This window comes from Lontra canadensis, unplaced genomic scaffold (genome assembly GCF_010015895.1).
Source record: "Lontra canadensis isolate GAN:19392208 unplaced genomic scaffold, GSC_riverotter_1.0 scaffold4, whole genome shotgun sequence".
NCBI classification, from domain to species: Eukaryota; Metazoa; Chordata; class Mammalia; order Carnivora; family Mustelidae; genus Lontra; species Lontra canadensis.
In genome coordinates, this window is record NW_022630998.1 from 30,002,893 (window position 1) to 30,027,327 (window position 24,435).

A 24,435-nucleotide genomic window follows, 5' to 3' on the forward strand; every position below is an offset into this window, starting at 1 on the left:
AGCAGCGCTCCCCATTCAGCGACTCACTAAGTAACATCGCGCTGTGCGCACGGAAACCACTGCCCTCCCACCCCTCCCCACCCCCACTTCCCCGCCCCCTGTGCTGCCAGTTCTGGGATTCGGGAAAGGAGCCCCCAGGCTCTTGTAGGGCAGGCCAACACTAGACGACTGAGCCCCCTCAGCTCTTGGGAGCGAGTGAAACTCTGTAAAATCAGGAGAGAACTTGGTTACAGCGTGTTTATGCGGCCACAGAACCTGCCTGTCCCATCTGAGGGAAGTGTCAGCCTTGCGCCGCTTGCCAACCTGAAAGAGACACTGAGAAAAGGAGATCCTTCTAAGACCTTGAGAGAAAGTGTAAGAACTGCCTTACCCCGGAACTGCCCAAAGGGGAGCCCAACGTCATAGCGCAATTTGCAAAGACCCTGGTAATAAAGGCTTGAACAGGAAATTCCCCCAAGCAAATCCCCTGTTGGATTTAAACAGATTCTCTAACTCTGCCACAAACGTACAGAAGTCTAGATTTTGCTTTCTTCTTTCTTTCTTTCCCTCAGTTTTTCAAAGTGTCCCTTATGGTAGAATATTTAATAATTTTTCTGAGTAACAGAGACTCCTTGGATGTACCAATCCTCTTCTTTGTGGTCAGGAAATGGGACCACAGTCTTTCTTGAGTTTTTGTGATTTTTGTTTTCAGCCAGGCTGACCAACTATGTAAACAACATCAACACAAGGAAGAGTCCCCTGCATTGTGTTACAAAAGGTTTCCTATAGGACCTTAGAGAGCAAAGGGTCAACCAGTTAACACAAAGGATTTCTGCCTCTTAGAAAAGAGGGACTTTGTATTTTCCTTTTCTTTGAAGTCAAGTATGAGTTTATACAATGGGAACAAAATAAGTCCAAGGTGCACATAAGTTTCAACATGGGGGATACTGGAGTGGATAGCAAATTTTTCTTTCTACACAAACATGGAAGTATCCTCATGGTTTTCCTCTCTGAAGTCTCTACTTAGAAAATTCTATCAAATACACAGTGATGATTAAAGAAAAAAGTCCAGTTCCACTCTGAATTTCTTTGAGTGAGTTGGCCTTAGATTCATACTTTAAAACTTGTAGCAGCTTAGACTTCTGTGCACGCACATTTATAACGTTTCTTTCCTAAGTTTCTTTCACAAGTTGTATGCATTTTTCATGATGCTAGATTTTAAGTGGTAAACAGGTAGAAGTGTTGTTGGGAGAATTTCTGTCCTCAAAATATGTGTTTTCCATTTCTTTTTACGCATTTATTTATCAGCTCACTACAGTGAGTAAGATAACTATTAATTGCAGGATTTAGGAATCAATTTTTTTGTTTGTTTTACAATGATTTGTTTATTCTTACTATTGTTATTATACCACCATTCTTAATATTGAAGTTCTATTTCATTAAATATTTAGAATAACAGAGTCACAGAACAGAATAAGATTTCAACCTTTATATTTAGCAGATGAGCAAACTAAAGCTCAGAAAGTGATTTTTCCTAAAGTCACACAATTAATAGCAGAGCTGTTACCAGAACACAACTCTTGACTCCAAGTCCAGTAGTCTTTCCAGCACTCCTCATAGTGACTTTATAATCAAGATCACTTCATTCAAAAAGGGAGAAAAATCCTTATTGAAATTTACACTCCAGGCATTAGGATAGACCGTTCTCTGAAATACCTCAAAGTATCTATTACTGTTCTCATTCTAAATTTGAGTAAACCTAGTTGAATTCCAAAGAGTTTAAATGTCTCTCCTGTGGGCCACTTTCTAAGTGGTACATCTGCCAATCTGAAAAGCTTATTATCTTTCCATTACACAGCTCTCCCTTCATAATACAGTTAAGTAAAGCATTTCTGTAAAGGAGACCTAAGGCAGAAGAAAGCAACTAATAGCAGATTAATATCTATTTTTAAGTAAATGTTAATATTTAATAGTCCCTGTAGATAATGCCAACTTTACATGTTGAAACATGATGAAAAATAAGGGTCAGAGACTACTTACATCCTGAGATAGTTTCCTCTATCTTGCCAAATGCGTTTCTCTAGCCCTTTAATGTTTATAGTTTCTTATAATGTCCACAGACACAACAACTCTTGACAGAGCAGTTCTATAGGGCAAAAGCACTTTCTCAGGAAGAGTTCTCTTGTGAGAACATGGACAATTTTGAACAACTTTATACCTATGCCTTTTCTTTGCTTTGGCTTATAACATTATTTAGAAAATTAAACACTTCTGCAGATTGTCCAATAACTAAAATGAAATGACATGCCCAATATCAGCTTGCTTTCTCTAAAGCAGATTTTCCTCTCTAGTTACCTATAATAGGGAATAAAAAGGAAAAAATAAAGGTACATTCAGAGTAGACTCTACCTATGTATTATTTCTATCTAATTGTCCTTGAGGGCTTCTCCCTCCCTCTGTGTCTCCCTCCCTCTCTCTTTCTCCTACTCTCTCACTCCCTCCCTCTCTCTCTCCCTGTCTGTCTCTTTATGAAGACAAAGTGAATGACAGAGCATTATTTCTGATTCTCCCATGTTTGAAAAATTATCACAAGTTTTTGAATGGAAAAATATATTTTTTATCTTCTATAACCAAAACAACTTTGCCCATTATACTCAAGTCTGAATCAAACAGTAATTAAAATCTCATTCTATGTGTCCCCCTTTATGTAAACTCCATCGTCCCAGGTATCAATAAAGCAAGATCTTCATTCCTAGTGCTGGTGTCTACAAGAAACCAGAAGCCAGAAGCTGCGTGCCTTGCTTCGTTGACTTGATCTTGTCTTCAGGAACTTGGCCCGAGTCAGGGGCAGTCAGCCAATGACTGGACAAGAAAGGTGTAGCTGGCAGGTGGGTGTCCAGGGAATTTCATTATCTTCATCTGAACCTCCTTCTGAGCTTTAGGATCACATTTCAAGTCTTCTCCTTTTTTAGTGATCAGGTGAAGTATTCTTAGACGTGGTATCATCTTTTGCTGCCCTAAGGTTCTAGTCCCACCCACATTCAGAAAACAGGTTCGCATTTCAAGTCCCTGATCTGACTGATCCTAGGCACAATGAAGCAAATATCCTCTGTGGATGGTGAAAAAAATATGTCATTAAAAAAATGTACCTTTAATTAATTCCACAGTGCCTAGAAAAAGAAAGCCAACTTCTAAAATCGCTTCATTGATTTTTTCTTCTTTTTTTTTTTTCTTTTCATTTCTCTTTTTTTTTTTTACATGTTAGGGAGAGATATTTTATCCAACATTTTAAACCCTCTTTGTTTTCTAGGAAATGCAGAAATAATATGCGGTCTTTGTTGCCTTCCTTAAAAAATAAAGGAAACTCTATAAAAGGCAAAGTGAGGGTGACAATCTCATTATTCTTTATCCTGGCATATATAAATTACTCAGAGAAATTAAACACAGACAAATATCTTCAGAAAGCCATGAAAAAGTTGATTTTTCCAGAGTGAGACTTTGCTCCCCAACCCCCAAATCAGAATGTTACAGTAAAATGTTTCTTTCAATAAAAGTCTTTTTTTTTCTTCTTTGCTGTAAATGTCCTGTTCATGGTTGGGCAGATTATTCCAGAACTTAACTGGAAGACCATCTACATCACGACGGAACTATGCAAGGGAAAGCCAAGTTCCAACATGGAGTGATGGGAAAGGCTGGGCTGCCCAGAGGAGATGACTTCATTAGGGAGAAGAGAGGTTCTCTGAGTCGGTCCACACGGCAGCCAAATGGCTCAGCACATCTGCACCCGCCCCCGGGAAAGCTGTCTGGAGCAGAGTATCAAAAATGCCATCGTTTTTATACAGAAAAAGTTCAAGCCATAAATGAAGCAGTTCAACTGAATTGAACCGAGACAGTGTCAACCTGACTCCCCTCTTCAGTCACTTTCTCAAACTCTTTTCTTCCCCTCCCACAGCCCGAGAAATATAGGTCACTTTTTATAAAGCATTTGTCTCACTGAACCAAGATGAACCGAAGGATTCGGTTTCTGAACACAAGGAAGTGGTAGAGATCTTACAATCTTTGCGGTAGGGCAGAGAAAGACGCAAAGGTTTTCTTAAGAGGCAAAACTTTTGCAGTTACTATTTATTTTCAGCAAGTACCAGCTTCCATGTATTTAATCAGAGTACAATGGGACCCAGAGACAAGAAATTTGATGAAAGCACTATGGATGGCACCAAAAGCCACCCCAGCATCATTAATGTCTCGGGTGAGCAAAGGTGCGAAGCAAGACAGCAAACAAAGGAAGTTCTACATAGTGAGAACTTCAGTATAGTATCAGAACAAGACACAGAAGTAACAGGCAGGCATTCCATTTTAGTTTTTTCAGCAAAAAGAACTGCAGGACAAGTTGAACGCCAGGGACTTTAGGCTTTTGTCAAAAAATATCCCATTTTAACCCTGCAATTCAAAGGACATTAAATATTTGCGATAGCTCATCAAGAAAAAAGAAGAGAAGAATATCTATAAGACTCAGCAAATACTTATCACAAACAGACTGCCCTCAATTTCATTTCTATTTTCTTTGTTCAACCCCGCAAGCATTTACTGAGCACTGTTAATGTGTACTGTTTTAGACCTCAGGCATTCGAGCATTATTCAAAAGTTAAGAATTGCTCCTCAGCCTAAAGAAGTTTATAATCTCTATAGGAAAAAGTAACTTATTGGAGTGGCCAAGGTTATTATTTATCTATGTAATGACTAATGAATTTAAAGGGAAAAAAAGCATTTGTGTGTGTGTGTGTGTCCATTGGCTGATCTAATCAGCCACCTTTTAAGAACATGTCACTGATTACAAACAGATCAGGGGAGAATGACAGCTCAACAAATCTCCTTTACTGGAAAATCACTTGCATGCATAGTCTACTGACATTGAGTCCAGGCATTAATCTTGTTATGCATGAAGAAATTGTGTTTCTTGCTTTTCCACAATAAAAATAGTTCATTATATGTCATGAACTCAGGGTTCATTTTAAGTTTCTGAAGGTCTTCTGAAGTTGATAAATCAAACTGAAGTTAAAAGTGGAAGGAAACCATTAAATGTCATCCTAACAAGAAAAGAAGGTCAGGGAGATTGATCACTCCAAGGACACTAGGGTCTCTGGCTGATGGACATGGGCATCAAAATGTAGGCATTAGAAAACGAGAGAAAAGAATAGGCACTAAAAATTCTTCTTAGTCATCACAAAGCTGAAATAATTTGATTTTAAATATTGTATTGAATTCACAGTCTCCCCTCAAAAATGCAGTTGACAATGTGTTATAGCCCTTCCCATCCCCATTTCTGCAACTCTCTTGGGAACTTTTGTTTCCTTCTCTTTGGTCATAGCTACCTGTGACTGCCTCCTCCCCCCATATCATTTCACACAGTATCTCTCTCCAGCTTTATTGAGATATAAATCACATATAGCATTATGTAAGTTGAAGGTGTACAATGTGATGACTTGATACATGTAAATACTGTGAAATCTTTAACCCAGTAAGGTTGGTTAACACATCTTTTACCTCTGTAATTATCATTTTGTTGCTGTTGTTTCAGTGAGAACATTACAGCTCTATTCCCACAGTGACTTTCAAGTATACAATACAGTATTGTTAACTATAGTCACTGTGCTGTGCATTAGGTCTCCAGAACTTACTCATTTTATAATTAAAAGTTTGTAGTCTTTGGCCAACATCTCTCCGTTTCCCCTAGACCACCATTTTACTCTCAACATGATGAAAGCCTGGCCATATATGACAAACCCACAGCTAACATCACATTCCATGGTGAAAGGTAGAAATCTTTTTCTCTAATATCAGGTGTCCACTCTTACCACTCTTATTCAATGGGGTACTGGATATCCTATCCAGAGCAATTAGTCAAGAAAAAGAAATTAAAAGACATCCAAATCAGAAAGGGAGAAGAAAAATTGTCCCTGTCTGTGGATGATATGATCTTATATATAGAAAATCCTAAATATTTCATCAAGAAACTGTCAGACCTAATAAAGGAATACCGTAAAGTTTCAGTAAAAATCAACATACAAAAATCAGTTGCATATTTATATTATATAGTAACAACCATCTGAAAAAGAAATAAAACAATCCCATGTAAACAGTAGCACCAAAAACAATAAAATACTTAGGTATAAATTTAACCAAGGAAGTGAAAGAACTATATGCTGAAAACTATAAGACATTGAGGAAAATAAGTTGAAGATGACACAAATCAATGGGAAGATATCCCGGAAAAGTTAATATTTTGAAAATGTCCCTAATACCCAAAGCTATTTATAGATTCCATGTAATCCCTATCAAAATTCCAATGAAATTTGGAAGGAGAAATTTTCCAAAGAAATTTAAAAGGAGAAACAAAAAAGCATGCTATCTATCTTAGTTTGGGTTCCCACAGAGGCAAACCCTGAGACCAGAATTCAAATGCGAGCAATTCATTTAGGAGGAAAGACCAAGAAACATCTGTAGAGAAGAAGGCAGGAGACAGGGAAGGGAAGGAGGCTAGTGGAGGGTGCATTTCAAGCAGGCTGTCACCATAGGCAACTGGAGCTCATTCCCACTGGGGGCTGCTGAGAAAGAGTAGAGAAGGTGCACCACAGAGGTATCCCTTCTGGGTTATTTACAGGTTGAAGGCTTTTCTAAGGGGTGTTAATCTTCTGCCCCTTGGGTATATGTGCCTGCACACTGGGCTCTGGTGCCCAGAGAAGGCTTCCCAGGCTAAAAGATCCAGGGGTTGTGATGGGAAACTGGGCCAGCCTGCAGGAAATGATAAAGGTGAGGGGATGCCAGGTGGGATACCAATCACATATGCTATAATTCTCAAAACTCTAATCACCACTTGGCTGGCTAGAAAGGCAGGACTGGCAACAACAGTTTTCCTGCTTTGGTTCAGGGCAAGATGAGGCTACAGGTTATAAGGTATCAAGGAGGAGTGTGAATCCAGCCATGGCCCCTTCTGGGGAGGTCATGCTCCCCCCATGCCGGGATCACATCAGAACTACTTGGTCACACAAGAGCTGCCTCATTAGCAGGATCCCTAGTCTAAATCTCAGCGCCTCTTCTTCCTCTGACCGATCTAGTTCGTAAATTCACCTCACGTGGAGTTCCTCTTACTTTCCACATGTCATCACTGACAGAAGCTGTGTGAGAATAGGGCTTTTATGTGTCCGGTTCACATTCTCACACAGTTCCTTAGCACAGTGCCTGGCCCATAGGAGGTGATCGATAGATTTGTTAATAGATGTAGAATGAATATATTTGTTGATTATGTTTTATGTCCTAAAGACTATCATTAATGAATAGAAATGGAAACAGGAATAACTCATACTCTCTGTCTCAAGAAACAGCGAAAACTCAAATGCTTCTATAAAGGTCATGAGGACTTCACTAAAGAGTGAAGTAGGCGGAGAAGTAAATGAGAGAGAACAGTAAGAAGTTTGGAAGCAAGAGAGCCTAGTCATTCGGAACGTGGGACAGTTGGTCCAGTGCTTCCTGTTCTTAAAACATTCAACAGGCCCTGCAAAATGGTCTGTGGACTGATTCCCATCGAAGGATCCTAAGATTCTGACCATAGGTTTAAAGGATCCAAGGGAAGGCTGGTGGGAATCTAGTGGAGGGTAAGACTCATTTTATTCCCTTTATCTATGCTCTCCTTTTCTTCTTTTGCTTACCTACCCATACCCCACAACAGTAAACACTCTTATGAATTCCCAAGAGGCCTGTATGCTGTACAGAGGCTTAGGAAGGGGAGAAACAATGGCAGGGAGATTTCAAGGAAGAAAGGGGACCAATACACAAGGATTTCTGAAGAATCAAAGAAGGCTGAAACCAAAATGTAGCAGGCAGGGAAGATGCTGCCTCCCTACCCAGCCATCTACCTCTCTTGGGAACACCTATCCTTACTCTGTTCGACCGGTGCCCATGACTCCACCTGAGCTCCTGTTCTAGGGGCCAAGAAAGTCCCTCTTCCCCTTGTAGTCAAGGGATCCAAATACCCAGCAACCCAAGTAGTAACAATGCATCTTCCTAAGTGGGTCTTAACCAAGAACATGGTTAATCTGCACTCTTCAATGTACATTCTTGACTTTTTATCCTTGAGGTGATGTATGGTGAGGACGAAAAGCACGATTTTACACTATTTACAAATAAAGACTGGCCCATGAAGCTATAAACAAAATAGGAAAGAATACCTCCTGTGACAAAGACATGTGCATTTTGGAGGGGGAAGTAGTGGTGAAGCAGATATCAAGAGAGTGAGGAAGAAGATGGAATCTGGATTATAACTGGGAATGATTTCCTAAAATGACCCAGTGATGTCTAACAGAGATGGCAGATCCGGATGGGAAATGGAAGCTGAGGGAGGGCAGTGTTAACCTAGGAACAGACGGATAGCTGATGCCTACAAAACAGTGGGAATGGGGGTAGCAAAAAGCAAAGGTGAATGAAAAATTCGGTTGCCTGAAAGCAAGCTATTTGGTAGCTTCCAGGTTAAAAAATAACCACCGAATATTATTGTTTTTGTTCCCAATCACTGTCCAAAGTGCTGTGTTAAATGTTCCCTTCCCATTAAGAGTAAGGTTCCATAACTCTCTGTACACTTTTCATTAACATATGCTTATTTTTACATAGTTGAAAATACGAATCTCATGGACTAATTAAGGTACTCCTTCCTCCAAAGCTTCTCTGCCTGTGGCTCAAGCGATACGAACTAGGGAAAGAGGGTGTCTATGTTTTCACTCTTCTTACCCCTCCCTGACTCTGGCATGGGGCAGGGCCAGGCGGGCTACTCTGGGACCTCTGTACTTGCTCTCTTCTAGGCTTCAGCATTCCTGCTACAAAGAGGCGCAAGTGAGGGGGAAGGAAAGGGACAAGACCCTCTTCTTTATGGGCTGTTGTTAGAATCCTCTTTGGGATAATTAAAGCTTCCTGGACAACAGTGACTGGCAGCTGATGCCCTCCATGGGTCAGGTGTCCCAATGCTGCCCACCTAGAAGTCAAGTGTGCGATTTCCAGGAGTCTTTAAAGGACATCCTGTGGTGCAATCTCATGCCCTAGGAGGTGCACTTGTGCTTCTTTCACCCTCAACTCAGTCTCAGTTGATACACCCTACACCCCCTGCTGTTGTTCCCCAAGTCTGACAGGTGACCCTTGGGACACCAGCGAGGCAGCTCTAGTGCAGCTACTTCCTGCCCATCACTTAGCTCATTAAGAAAAAGACCCAAATTCTGGTCTTCGCCAGACCAAATAGTGGGAGTGTAGGCTCCCCGTGCCCTCTCTCCTTCCAATCACTTCCCACCAAATACCTTCCCTCCTGTACAGTAGGCACAAGGATGAACAACAAAGTCCCCTTCTGAGTACATACACTGAGCTCTACTTCTTAGAAACATCCTCATTTTCTGTGACTTCTCTTGGAGTCTCCCCTTCACCTCTCCTTTGAGGAGAAGAGAGAAAATGGACAGTACTCACCACAAAAAAATACTGGCATATAGTTTGGTGGACGGTAGCGCAGGAGATATTGGTGAGGAGTAAAGCAGGTTGTCAGGTTGTCTAGAAATGTAGCAAGATGTATCTTGGTGAAAACAGATTTGTCCAGCAAGAAAGATATTACAAAAACCTTTCCTCTATTCTCCTCTGCCATAGCCCCTTGACTTTCTATCTGTTCCTTTATGGAACTGTAGGTGTGCATGTACTTCATATCGTAGACCTTCATGTCTCATTTGAATGAAAAGCCTCCAGGCATTCCAGTGATATGGCAATTCCATACCAAATTCCAGGATTTTCTCTGATAAATAGCATTTTGGTAACTCCATGAAGGGAGAAGAGATCTGGCTATGGTTCAGCAGTAAGGGAAGAGAAACGCTGTCAAGCCTTGGAAAGTTCTAAATAGGAAGGTCAGGGGTTTGGTATAGGGAAGCAATGGGAAAGAAGTAGTAATCTGAGCACAGACTCCAGCAAGGTAAACGGGTTCCCGACATGTCTGGCAGTTCTTGATCTGGTTTCAGATGGAGGAATTTAATAAGCTTTTAAGGTCTTAAAACCTGAGTGACAAACAGAATACAAAACAGTGGCAGAGTGGAAAGCCTTGTAGAATTGAAGTCATAGGAAGGGGGAACAAATCTCAGCTCGACTACTTGCCAGTTTCATGAATTTGAGCAAGCCCACCAACCTGTTTCCTCACTGGCAAAACGGCGGTAACAATACCTACACAATAGAGTTAACAAGATTTGACCCACCTAACAAATTGGCCAGGGCCACTGTGCATTGCTCTTCAATCTTTGCACTAAATAAGTGTCCAGCCAAGCAAATGAGCAGAGGCTGAAACACAGCATCCAAGCTCTGCTAGTTACGCCATTGACCCAGCAAAGGTCTATAATCGACAGGAGCAAGGGGCAGATTTTTTTCCACGTCTGACACAACCTGCCAAGACTTTTACCAAGGGACTCTATTTTCCCACAGCTGGTCCCTCTTTGTAATTTTCATAATGCCTGCAAACTTGGGGATAGCCATTAGACGAACAAATAAATGGAATGTGGTGTCTTGTTACTGGGGCATGGCTTTGGCTAAACTTCCTACCGAAGACTGCTCTCAATCAATTCACAAGAGCCAGCTCCAACTGAATGCACTGGTTCAAGTCAAGGACCATCTACAACTAGATCAGTATTTTTCAGTGTATATCTTGTGCCACTATAGAAAACAATCTGTATTTTACAGTTCTGACACCAATGTTAAAAGCAATAGAAGAAAAATTTTAAAAATGGGACTTCCTCACAATTGAAAACTTGCACGGTGTCAAAGCATACCATCCAGAAAGTGAAAAGACAATGCACAAAATAGGACACAATTTTTGCAAATCACAGATCTGGGAAGGAACTTTTATCTAGAAGATGAGGAAATTTTACAACTCAATAATAAAAAGGCAACCTATTTTTTAAAAAATGATCAAAGTTTGTGAAGAAGATAACTTTCTCCAAAGAAGATAAACAAATAACCAGTAAACTCATGAAAGATGCTCAATACCATTAGCCATCTGGAAAACACAATTCAAAACCATAATGAGATTCTACTTTGCAGCCACTAGAGAGCTAGAATCAAAATGTCAGATTATAACAAGTGTTGTTGAGAATATGCAGAATTTAGAACCCTGCTCACTGTTGGTGGAAGTGTAAGATGGTAATGCTACTTTGGAAAGTGGTCTGGTAGTTTCTTCAGAAGTTACTCATTTGCCCTAGCAATTGCACTCCTAGGTATATATCTGAGAGAAACAAAAACATATGTCAACAAAAAAATCTGCTTACAAATGTTCATAGTATCATTGTTCCAAGAATGGGAACAACCTCTATGTCTATAAACTGATGAATGAATAAATAAAATATGGTATATCCACACAAGGGAATTATTCAGCAATAAAAAAAGAGTGAAGAACTGAGACATGCTATAAATTGATGGACCTTGAAAACACTATGCTAGGGGGACAAAAGCCAGACACAGAAGACCACATATTATAGGATTCCACTCATATGAAATGTCCAGAACAGGCAAACCTATAGAGACAGACAGCAGATTAATAGGGCTACCTAGGGCTGAGCAGTATGGGGAAATGGGGTTGACTGTTAGTGGGCGTCGTGTTTCTTTTTGTGGTAATGAAAATGCTCTGGATTATGTTAGTGCTGATAGATGCATAACTCTGTAAATATAATGAAAGGCATTTATTTGTACATTTTAAATGTGAATTGTGTGGTATACAAATTATATCTCAAAGGTGTTACCGAAGAAATGTAAAGGTATCTTTAAAAATCTTACTTGTGACACTCGTAAAAATGCAGGAGTCTCAGCCCTTCTCCAGACTTCCTAAATTAGAATTTCTGTGAGTGAAACCCAGATATGTGTAATACAAACAAGTACACTGAATCATTCTTTTATGCTATAAGTTTGTCAACCACACGACCATTTTGTCATAAGAAGTAATTGTATTATATTTTTTGTTATAGCATTTGCTGGGAGATTTTTCCTTGTAATAAGTGTGGCATTTGAAGTCCAACAGTTGACAAATAGTTTGGATAAAAACAAACAAACAAAAACCTTTTTTTCCCACGTGAGCAGTTAAAGGCAACAAATTGGAAGAGTCTATCTTTCTACTTTTCTCACTCATGTGCTCAATGATAAAAGTTAAAAGTAGTAAAAAAAGAAAAAAAAAGCAAGTAAAATTTCAGTAATTAGTGGTAAAAATTTCCATCATCATCACCATCAACCAAAATAAAGACAAGACGACCCTGGAAAGTTTCTAAAGCTTAGGGGATCCAGTTTCTACTTTCCCCTTCACCACTACCACTGGAATGAGATTTCATCTTTCCCATTTCCAACTCTGGCCATTCCTTTTACAGTGTTTACTAAATCAGAATAAAAGTTTGAGGTGAAAGTTGTTAATGTGAACTGCATGACACAATGTTAAAAATTAAAAATTTTCCTATTAAAGATTTTTTCACTCTTGGATTTGCATATCTGCCCTTCTATTTCTACAGAATGTTAGTATTTACAAAGTTACAAAGTTAGTATTCACTAGTCACTTAATGTTTGAACAATCCCTGAGTAGTGTATGTGGAAGATAATAAGAGGTGTGATGGCAGAGACATCTAGTTGTTCCCTAAGTTGAAAATGTACCCATAATTTGTTTTTATTAGATTTGGTAAGACACCAATATTATCATGAAGGAAGAAGTATGCACACACAGATCTCTAGAAATAAGACACATTGCATGCCACACAGTGTCATATGGAGAAGGACCAGGGGTGGTCAAGAGTCAGACAAGGGGTGAAAGCAGAGCATGGCCCAGAGCCTTTATTATTAGTTTTATTTTATTTTATTTATTATTTAGTGTATGGTAAGTAATAGGTAAGAAAGGGTAGGTACACTGAGTAACTTTAGGTTTGGATAGTTTGAATAGTTTTGGCAGGCTCTGGGCTAGTGAGATGATCCCTAGTGGTCTAGTACCTGGCCTTGGGGAGATACAGGGTTGGTGTTGGCTTGATGTGTGTTTGATAAAGGGGTTGGTTGGGGTTGTGGACTCTGGATTGGTTGGTTTGCAGGAGAATTGTTTACCATCTCTCGGAATTAGCTAGCTCTAGGAGGGACAGTCTCTCCATGAGGAAGGCTCCAAATGCCAGTGCATCAAGAATACAGAAAATAAGTAAATACAGTCAATATATTCCCCCCCCAACTAATTGTCTGCTCAACAGGTCACACCTCTTTCATAGTATCCTTGGATCATCACTACCAGGAAAATGGCAACATTTCCCAGCTTCTCTTACAGCCAGGAAGGACCATATGACTGAATTTTGGCTAATAGGATGGGAGAGGAAATGACATGAGTAACTTCTATGACATGTCATTCAAGGAAGGCAACACGGTCCCTCTTCCTCACTTCCTTCATTCTGCTGCCTAAAATGTTGATGTCCCCGTTCAATTTCTTGGATCATGTGTACAAAGACAATAGCCTAGGGATGGCAAAAGGGCAAGAGAGAAGGAGCCTGGGTACTTGGCCTGTGAATTTGCCATACCAGTGTTGACGGAGCTTACATTAATTAATCAGATTGTTCCATGAGAAAGAAATAAACTTGCAGCTCACCAAGTCACTCTAATTTTGAGCCTCTGTTAGAAAGATTAAACCTATATTGTAATGGACAGAGGTGAGCTACTGTGTATAGTTGTGCAAGCATCTTTCCCACCACACAGTGTACAGCCTCTGTTCTGTACACGGCAGCCATGAATACAGTCCCATTGCTCAGACGAGGAAAGAAAGTCTCATGGAGGTTAGGCCATACCTTTAGTAAATCCTAGACCCAAAGCTCTGCAAGGATTATAGAACCTAAAGGGATAATATGCCAGTTTCACTATAAAATGAAATACAGTAATATATCAACATTCTTAGGCAAAAGATAAAAATATGATAAGCATCAGAATTCAATATTTCTTATTTTAGAAATGAAAGTAAGAATTTTAAACAAAAATAGACTTGGAGACAATTATCCTGCTGAATGTTGTTCAACATGCTCGGAGGAACAGGATATGTCTTTAAATTCAGTAGTGAACGTGACAGGCTGTGCATGGGGCCAGTTATAATGCCTGTATGTGTGGGTCTATCATTTGCATGCATTAAGATGGAAATTGAGCATCCATATTTTACTTACATGTGCCAGTGAAGTGATTGCACTTCCCAAGATCCCTTTGTACATGTAATTACTTGATTTCTGAATCAAATGTGTGGTTTAAGGATGGAAAGAGGTACACAGTAACTCCATTTGGGAGGTCCAGTTTTGACATAAATGACTAGAGACTTCTTTAATGAAAGAAAGATTAGATAAAGGATTCAAATTTAGTTTACTTTAAACATTTGATATCTGGGGATTCATTTATTTGAAGGGTCCAATTTGATTTTCTGCACTTAAAGCTGCACTTTAATTGGGAGATACAGTTAAGTGATGGTTGAAATAATTAATTTGTAATAAGAAAACAACTGCAAAGTATCATTTTATCAGCAGGATATATCATATCAGCTCTGTAGCTTTCCAAAAAAGTGTCAACATTTTATATTTGAATGACTCGTAAAAAGGTCCTGCAATTATCTGCCAGTTGTTCTAAAACATACATGCATAATACTAGCAATTGCAAAACTGAATTTTGCCTCCAGAGTCCTAAGAGATACTTTCCTACAGACACCCTGGGATTTATAGTTTAATATTCACAAAAGTTTTCTGCTTTCTTGAAAAGTCACTTCTTTCCCCTGTTTGTCCATTTCCATAGGAAATGGAATAGTCTTAAAAGCAAGCCATCTTTACTCAAGCAGAAGTTGTCCTACCCATACCTAGTGCCGTATTACTATAAACAAAACATTATTATATCTACTATATCTCAAGTTGTAATGAGTGCTTTCAACTACTCTTGTATTGCTTGAAAATTAGCTTTGTGTTGGCAAGTCTGAGAGATGGTCTCCAGTTCTTCCAGAGAGCCAGAAGGAAAGCAGGAGGACTTGTGGCCTGAGGTGAAGGCCCCTGGCCATGCTGGGTTCACCTGGCTGCTGGTGGCTGGCACGGGGCAATACTGTTAGGCATCTTGAAACAATGATTTTAGAACAATTTTAACCTAAAATGCTGGGTAAAGTTACATTCAAGACGTTTGCAGCCAACAGTAATTATCATTTCATTTTTTTATTAAAAAATATTTTTTCAAAGATTTTACTTGTCATGGTCTCAGGGTCTGGGAATTGAGCCCCGCGGCGCTCTCTGCTCAGCGGGGGGCCTGCTTCCCCCTCCCCCTCTGCCTGCCTCTCTGCCTGCTTGTGATCTCTCTCTGTCAAAGAAATAAATAAATTCTTAAAAAAAGGAAAAAAATATTTTATTTATTTAGAAAGGGGGGGGGGAAGATTAAGAGGGGAAGGGCAGAGGCAGAAGGAGAGAGAGAGAATCTCAAGCAGACTATGAGAGGCTCAATCTCATACCCCAAGTTCATGACCTGAGCCAAAACCAAGAGTCTGACACTTCACTTACTGAACCACCCAGGCACCCGGCCAATAGTAGTTTTTAAATTGAATGGGACAACCACCATTAGGTTTTAAAAAGAATGTTGTCGTTGGTTAAAGTAAATGCACATGGCTGGCACTGATTTCTTACTTCTATTTTGGTGACAAATCTAATCATCATACTATCTCCCTGTTATGGAAACCAAAATATTTTGTTTCCAGGGTACTGTTCGTCCAAAAGATACTATAATCTCAGATGAACTCTAAATTTCTCTTATTCATTCTCCAAATACAATTATAATAATAATAAAAATAATAATGACAGTAGTAAAAATAACAGTTGTAATAGCCACCAATCGCTGAGCACCTAATGTAGGCCAAGCATATCTTCATGATACTCTTGAAAAGTGGGTATTATTATTCTGGTTCTACAGAAGAGAAATGTGAAGTTTAGAGGGGAAGGCCACTACCTCAACCATCCAAAATCTGTCTGATCCCATGACTGCTACTTCCATGTATCACATACAGTCCAGTCTCTACATGGTCATATATTCCTGTGTCAGGCTGCAAATGAATTTCCAAAGAATACTGTAACTTGCCAGGGAGTCATTACTGTTTAGATAGTATTATTTAAAGATTTTATTTGGCAGAGAGACACACATCGAGAGGGAACACAAGCAGGGGGAGTGGGAGAGGGAGAAGCAAGCTTCCCGCCGAGCAGGAAGCACAAAGCGGGACTCGATCCCAGAACACTGGGATCATAACCTGAGCTGAAGGCAGATGCTTAACGACTGAGCCATCCAGGTGCCCCAAGATAGTAAATATTATTACTCTTTTCTTCTTCTTTGCTAAACTGAAGCTGAACCGAACAAGGAGTGCCCTGCTACCACCCTCCTTAAAAAAAAAATTTAAAAAAATAAAAGGAGGAGGGGGAAGTGTGTGGCAAAACTAGTTATCACATTTGAAAGGTCTCAGATGTAGTTACGTGCTCTGTAAATCCTTACCATCCTGGTCATTCTGATAAACTCAGTTCTGGGGACATTATTTTTATTTTGATAATTTGTCTTCGACCTTTTTCCGTTTTACGCAAGAACACAGAAAAATCAATTGGTGTTTTGTTTCATTGCTTTCATTCAATTAAATGCTTCCTTTTACCTTTTTTTTTTTTTTCCTACCATGCTTCAAAGTAACAACATGATAGCATCAGCCTTGGATATTAGCCCTCACAGATAGAAATGTTCTTGAAATAAGTTCAGTAGGACTTTTTGTAATATGTTACCCATGCTCTCAGACTCCTATCAGTCTCTGAGGTAGTCATAATAAACACAAACTAAAACCTCAAAATCTTTAGGAAATTTTGGCCTTAAAAAAAAAAAAACTGTCTTTGGGGGTCTCTCCAAAGTTAATGTAATGTTTAAAAGTTGGGTCAATAATCTATAAAAATAAAAACAGGAATCTTTTAAGAACATAACTAAGAAATCTGTTTATAGGTACTAAAAATTATAGACTTAAAATTTTCCAACAAAAGTAAAACAGTGATTTCATAAGAATTGGACTCTGTAAGGGGAAAATGAGCATTAAATGTTTCAGCATTTCAAGTGCTCCATTTTCTTAAAGAGAAATCGAGATTTAGAAAAAGTTTTATGACATTTGCATGAAAGTGCAAATTTTGTAAAAAAATGTTTAATAAACATCATTTCATTTGTTAAAATAGCTTTGAGGCAGTCTTATTTCCATGTAGAGTTTAGCTTGCCAGGAAAAGTTTAGTCCAGACTCAAAGTATTTTCATCTTACTGATATACCACTTAGAGATACCATGTACTTAGCAATCCTAGGTCACACGTTGTGACCCGAAGTGTATATCACAGCAAACCTCAAGTTCATCTATTTTTGTTACCTCTTGGCCACAAAGCACAGCATGTTTCAGTTTTAATATTTCTGGAAATTACAGTAGCCTAATGAACTCCTAATGAACACTACACACTTTCCAGAAATTTCCAACTAAAATACTGATGATTTTCCTTATAACAAATTAAGTTAAAGAACTCATTTCCCTGTGGCTTCTACCTTTGAAAACATCTGCTCTTTTATAACCCCCTCTTGCCTTCATATACAGCATTTCTACAACTTACAAACTTCTTTCCCTGTCTCCCACCTTTGTTTATCTAGAAAAACCTGACCAGAATTTCAAGACCTGGATTAAAGGTATAGTAGTAAAAGTATTTCTCAGGTGACTTGCCTGCTTATTATACTCCACCCCAGCTCCTGCTGCCTCTCAGAATCGCTACTGTAAACTGCACACCCTTTCATTATTACATGTATCACAGTACTGTTAGAATTCATGGATTATATGAGACTTTAAAAGCAAGGGCCATGTTTTGTTTTGTTTGTACTTGTATCCCAAATTTTTGGAGCAGTGCTTAACACCTAGGTATCCTAAAAAATTATTGGGTGAAAAATGAATGATGAGAAAGAACACATCTGGTTTCCATTTCAGATTTTTGAGGAATTTCAGATTTGAGATATTTCAGGAAACTTTTGTTTCCTTCCCAGTCTTCCAAATGAAGTAAAATTATCAGTGCACCTATTTTGTTGTCACTGAAAAATTATTCATGGACATATAAGAATTGAAATGGTAAGAGGCTGCCGGTGCTTAAAAAGTGGCTTCAGGGGCACCTGGAAGGCTCAGTGGGTTAAAGCCTTTGCCTTCGGCTCAGGTCATGATCTCAGGGTCCTAGGATCGAGTCCAGCATTGGGCTCTCTGCTCAGCAGGGAGCCTGCCTCCTCCTCCTCCTCTCTCTCTGCCTGCCTCTCTGCCTACTTGTAATCTGTCAAATAAATAAATTTTAAAAATCTTTAAAAAAATTTTAAAAAAGTGGCTTCACCATTTTACTAGTCAAATAAACTTGGAAGAGTAACTTCATTCTGCGCTTTCTGCACACACACGCGCGCACACACACACACACACACATACACACTTCCTCAGTCTACTCATCTGTGAAACCAGGATTGTAACACGATTTACACCTCATAGGGTTCTTGTGAAGATTGAAAGATGTAATGTACATAGGAGGTTTTGCCCAAAGCCCAGCATCATGGGATCAGCTTTTATAAATGACAAATAATAAGGCTAGTGTCTTATAATCTATTCTCTTTTTAAAAAGCTGGAAAAAAATTCTCACTTTGGGGGGCTTCTCCTTCTGCTCCACCTCCCCCTCCCTCTCCTCCAACAGCTTTACTGAGATATGAGTGACAAACATATTAATGTGTTCAGGGCTGCAAGATGAAAACAGTTCGGTGATGGTGGCACCAGACAACGTGAATGTATTTAATGTCACTGAACGGTACAGTTAAAAAATGATCAAAATGGTAAATTTTCTGTTCTGTATCTTTTACCACAATTTTAAACATTTGAAACATACTTTTCAATGGCATACAATAAACTTCATGTATTAAAAGTGTACAAAATTTTTGACAATTTTGACATCTGTACACCTGTAACACCATCACCACAGTAAAACAATGAACATATTTATCATCTCCAAAATATTCATTGGGTCACTATGCAATCCTGCCCTTCCTCTACCTCTGCCCTCACTCCTAGCCCACTGTTGATATTCTTTCTGTCACTAAAGATTAATATATGTTTTCTAGGATTTTATGTAAGTGGAGTAAGTATGTATCCTATGTAGTCTGCTTCTTTCTTTTAGATTTACTCATGCTCTTGTAAGTATCAACAGACTATAGATTATTCCTCTTTATTGTTGGTTAGTATACTATTGTATGTATTTTACCCATGTGTTTATTCATTCATCTCTTGATGGACATTTGGTTTGTTTCCAGTTTTTTAGCCATTACAAATAAAGATGTTATGAAGAGTCACACACAAATCTAAGGACATATGCTTTTGTTCTATTGCATAAATAACTAGGACTGGAATGGCTGGATTTCACAGTATGTGTCTGTTTAACTTTTTAAAGAAACTGCTAACTTGTTGTCCAAGGTCACTGAGCCCTTTATATGACCACCAGCAGTGCCTATAAGTTTCAGTTCCTCCATGGCTTAGACACATGGCACCATGGCCCGGAAGCTCTCTTGCCAGTAAAGTAGGACAATGGTGGGGCTTGCCATGTTCATTTCCCATTGATATTGCTTATATTTTCTTGCCTGACTTCCAGTTACTTGAAAGCCACTGTGTAATACATTTTGTCCAATTTTCCAGCTATTTCTGGGAAGGGAATAGATCTAGGCCCTTTTATTTTACCTTGATCACAAGTGTCACTCTTGCATGACTTCATTCTTATGATGTGAACAGTATGATTTACCAAGTAAACCAAGAAAGATGTGATCATTAAATGAAACTGTAGTCATATCTCACGTTTTCTAATATTTCAGTTTACAATGGACATCAAATAATTAGTCTATTATTTATATTGTGTTACATTTGGATGTTGGATCTTCATCATGAAGTACATTGAACATAAGAAAATGCAATTTCTCACCTATTTATCTGGGAAGAAGAAAAGCAAAATGGATATATCCTGGCCAGTTGGTTGATTATATCTTGGATATATATAATTGGCCAGTTAGTTGATTTCATACTATTTACACATTCAGATCAGAGAGGACAGTTCAGTGTGGTGTTTCATAGCCCTGCATCCAATCGTAAGAACTTAATAAATGAGGATGGTTATGGGTTAGTTCAGAAACACAGTTATACATCAGCTGAACTGCAAGAGATACTTCTAAGGAATTTTTCACTTATCCTATTTTACCTCTCCTGTGGATTGTCAAGCAACTCTCACTAAATAGGGTTTGTAAAGAACCTACTTGCCTTAGGTGTTCTGGGAGCTGATGAACACATACCACATTATGCTTTGCATCTTTTCTGGTGTCAACAGTATGCTTCATCTGTTAAAATAATATTTCCTGGTTTGGGGGAGTAGGTATGAGCTAAATGCTGCTCTCCAACATCCCAAGAGGAAGGACAGCCCCTGAGACACAGTGACCTGAGCCACGGGCTAAAATGTTATGGGAGGTTACAGAGAGGAGAGGTCATGGGCTTCTGGATGTGAGTGTTCTAGTTCGTACACAGTTTAGGCCCCTCATGTTATCCTTCCATCTTTGCTTTATTCCAAATGAATGCCAATTTAGATGAGAAAACTAGATGAAAAAATTCTAGACTAGGTGAAACCAAGGACTTGTACACAGTGAGGTGGTGGGGGTGGAAAGTGACAAACCTTCAGGAGAAGAGAAGTGGTTCCCAAGAGGCTGAGCAATCTCTGGGGGAGCCTCTCACAGGTGGTGAGTGTCCCGAGGCAAAGAGGAGGTCCTGACTACAAGGTGTATATTTGTAATAAATCCCTCCAATGCAGGTACAGACTGGGGATGGGACTGGGGAAGTGAAATACCCTCACTACATGTAAAAGACCTGTGAATAAATGCACCCACTTTTTAAGAGCTTTAAACATTAACCTTTTTGGTGCCAGAGGCCCTGAAATGAGGCAAAACAGAAAACGACAGTGAAGAGTAAAGTGTGGAAAAAAAACCAGAAAGCTTAAGTGGTGTAGGCTGACGTCTTTAAAAGATGACAAAGTCAATGTTTTACCATAATTATTGGAAAATCATTTTTATTTTTTTCTCCAGCTTTTGGAGTGTGACAAAACCACATAACATAAAGCATACTCTTTTGAATAACTATTTTTAAGTGTAGAGCTCAGTGATATTTAGTACACTCAAGATGATTGTGCGACCATCAGCACCACTCATCTCTAGAGCTGTTTTCATGTTGCAAAATTGAAATGCCCTTTAAACATGAAGTGCTCATGCCCGTCATGTCCTCCCAGCCCCTGGCAACCACCATTTTCCTTCTGTCTCTATGGTTTTGATTATTTCATGTACCTCACAGAGTGAAATGTCCTTATGTCAGTACCACTCCATTCTGATTACTGGAGCTTTGTGGCAAGCTTTGAAACCAGGAAGTCTGAGTCCTCCAGTTTTGTTCTTCTCAGGTGCAGCATCTCTAAATTTAAACAATAAGTCCCAACTGCTAATCTGTAAAAGGAACTCTCCATACACTATTCTCTCTGTATCTCCAGACTCAAGGATAATAAAAGATCTGAAAATCCTTCAGCTCAACACACATAGATACACACACACCCACATACAAGAGTCCCACCCAAGAACGTTTATCCCAACTAACCTAGCATTTCCCCTGAACTTAACATCTTGATGGCAAGCTCCCTGAGGGCAAAGACAGTGTATCTCTAGCACCTACCAAAGTACCTAGTACAGAGATGTCAACCAGCAACAGGTGAAAGAATGAAGGAATGAATGAATGAAGTTTGGGAAACCAACTAAATCGGTTTGGTGCTTCCCACAGACCACATACATAAAAATGTAATTCCGAAGTAAACTCTGTTTTGAGGCCTGAAACAAGCCAGTAACACTATCACTATCCTTTGCAGCATTTAAAGTCTGGTGTAAGTCTCACTACTTCTAGCATGCTTTCACTCTAGTTGTCACCAACCTTCTCCTCTGAAATGGTATAGCACTTTTAGTCTTTACCATATAATTTATACACTATCTTGTAGAACTCAATACAGCATGCTCGATTTACGACTATATGACTTCTGGCTATTTACATTGCTGGTGCTCCGTAAATTATAACTACCATATGAAAAAAAGCATGCAGCACACCAATAAGCCTCTTGTTATTAATAATTATTGTATGATTAATAGCTTTATGGCCCTATATATCGATAAGGTTCATTTAAAACTATTATGTCTCATAATAATGGTGCAATGGATATTAGTACAATCACTCCCATTTTGTGGATGGTGCAAGTAAGAACCAAAGAAGTTAAGTAACGTTTCAATGATTAGATAGTTGTTAGATTATGGACTAAACCAAGCATTTATGATATCCAAAACCCATTTACTTGCTTCCCTGTTTTCTGACTTGATCAAACTAAACCTTGCTCTGATATTGAAAACACATCCAGTTCTCCAGTCTTCCTGTCCTGCACAACTTTTATCCCAGACACCTAGTTTCTCAACAATCAGTGATTCTGGAGGCTGAAAGGAGAGAAAGAAAGAAAAAGGAAATAGAGAGAAGTCCAAGGGAAGTAAAGAAAGGAAAAGATACTAAGAAGTTGAGACCCAGCCTGGAGGACTCTAGGCCTATCTGGCTAGCAGATGTGTTTTGTTTGGCCACCACAGAGCATGTTTGAAAAGAGCGAATTCATTGCCAACTTTTAAAATGGCAAGTGTTCTCATGTATATTTCGGGCTTCTCTTGAAAATATGTGATGAATGGCAAATTAGGCTCCAATTTCTGCATGGTGACAGTTTGCTCCAGCTGAGTAGTGGCTGCTCCCTTAAGACAGAGTGTGTGCCCTCCAGTGTACCCCCAACTCTCCAGACCCAACTCTCTCTCTTATGCGACCCCAGGTAACATTGCTCTTGTAGCCTCTTGAGGGACCTGCAGCTGTTTGTTCTACATAAAGAAATCCGATGGGCTTCATTTGGTGGTTGTCTCTGGCTTCCTACAGACACCATCAGTTTGAATGGGTTTATTTTAACTACTAATAATATTTTAACTACTAATAATAAAGCTACTTAAAGTTGAACTCTTTCTTAGCTGAATAAATTCATTCACTGAGCAAATATTTATGGAGTGCCGGCTATATACCCGGCATTGTTTAGGAATCAATCCCATTAATTTAAAGTTATATCTCAGTTTTCCTCCAAGATGACTAGCAATTACAAACAATTGCTATCTGGTAAAGTCAGTCGTATGTCTCAGATACATTCTTAATTATGCATATTCAGGATCAAATTTCGACAACGATTTGGTAAAAATCCAAATAGAGCTTTAGGGATTCCCAAATGATGAAATAACACTGTTAACAGATCAAGGTGCAAAAGGGTTGGTTTGGATATTCCAAAGTTTTATGATTTTGTTTCTTCAACTGTGTTACACAGAAAAACACACAAGTTTTTAATTGGGTTTGCTTCAAGAAGCCAGACAGACTTTGGTTTGGAGGTAACAGATGAACCAAAGCTAATTCCATACACTACCAACAATGAATGTAATTTTAGATTTGGGTTTATTAGCATGAGAAAATGTGTGTGATATTTGTTGAATGAAAATAACAGGTTACAAAAAAAGAAAAAAAAAAAGCTAATTCCTTAATTCCTTTGTTACCCAGAACTTTGAATACATGGAAAAGTGACTGCAAAACAGATACACGTGGGTAAGCTTCTCTAACTCTTATTTTCATCCTGGGATATCTCTTCAGAGCTGCTATCCCACACCCTGTAGAACCCTCTACCTTTAATTTCTGATTCATTACTGGTTTCATTTCTGATTCATTTAAATTCTGATTCGTAAAGAAAAGGCAGGAAATTATGGTAAGGAAAAAGAGACCATCAAAAAAGGTTTTATGTGATTTATTACCACAAGTATTAGTATCCTGTGATTGCCATAACAAATTAGTAAAACTTAGTGGTTTAAAACAACAGAAATTTATTTTCTCACAGTGATAGACTAGAAGTCACACCTAGAAGTCAAGGTGTTGGCAGGGCCACTCTCCTCTGAAAGCTCTAGGGGAGAACATTCCTTGCCTTTTCCTAACTTGTTATGGTTCAAGGGGTTCCTTGATTTGTGGCTGCAAAATTAAAATACCTGCTTCTGTCTTCATATGACCTTTTCCCCTGTGTCTGTGACTCCTCTTCTGTCTCTTATAAGGATACTTGCCATAGGACTACCAGGATAAACCAGAATAATCTCATTTCAAAATCCTTAACTTAATTACATGTGCAAATACCCTTTTTTTTCTAAATAAGGTCATATTCATTAAGATATGGACATATATTTTTGTTGTTAGTCCACCATTTTGACCAACTACA

The 24,435-nt window shown here is 38.9% G+C and overlaps 1 protein-coding gene across 1 annotated transcript in view; it reads right to left on the minus strand.

Moving 5' to 3' along the window:
• Positions 1-3,237: 3,237 nt before the first annotated feature.
• The window catches only part of XRCC4 (X-ray repair cross complementing 4), a 332,298-nt gene continuing 311,100 nt past the window's right edge, over positions 3,238-24,435 (minus strand). Inside the window, exon 9 of the mRNA XM_032847173.1 lies at positions 3,238-3,782. Within this exon, the coding sequence (XP_032703064.1) occupies positions 3,616-3,782 (167 nt within the window). The 3' untranslated portion in view covers positions 3,238-3,615. The remainder of the gene's footprint in view (positions 3,783-24,435) is intronic.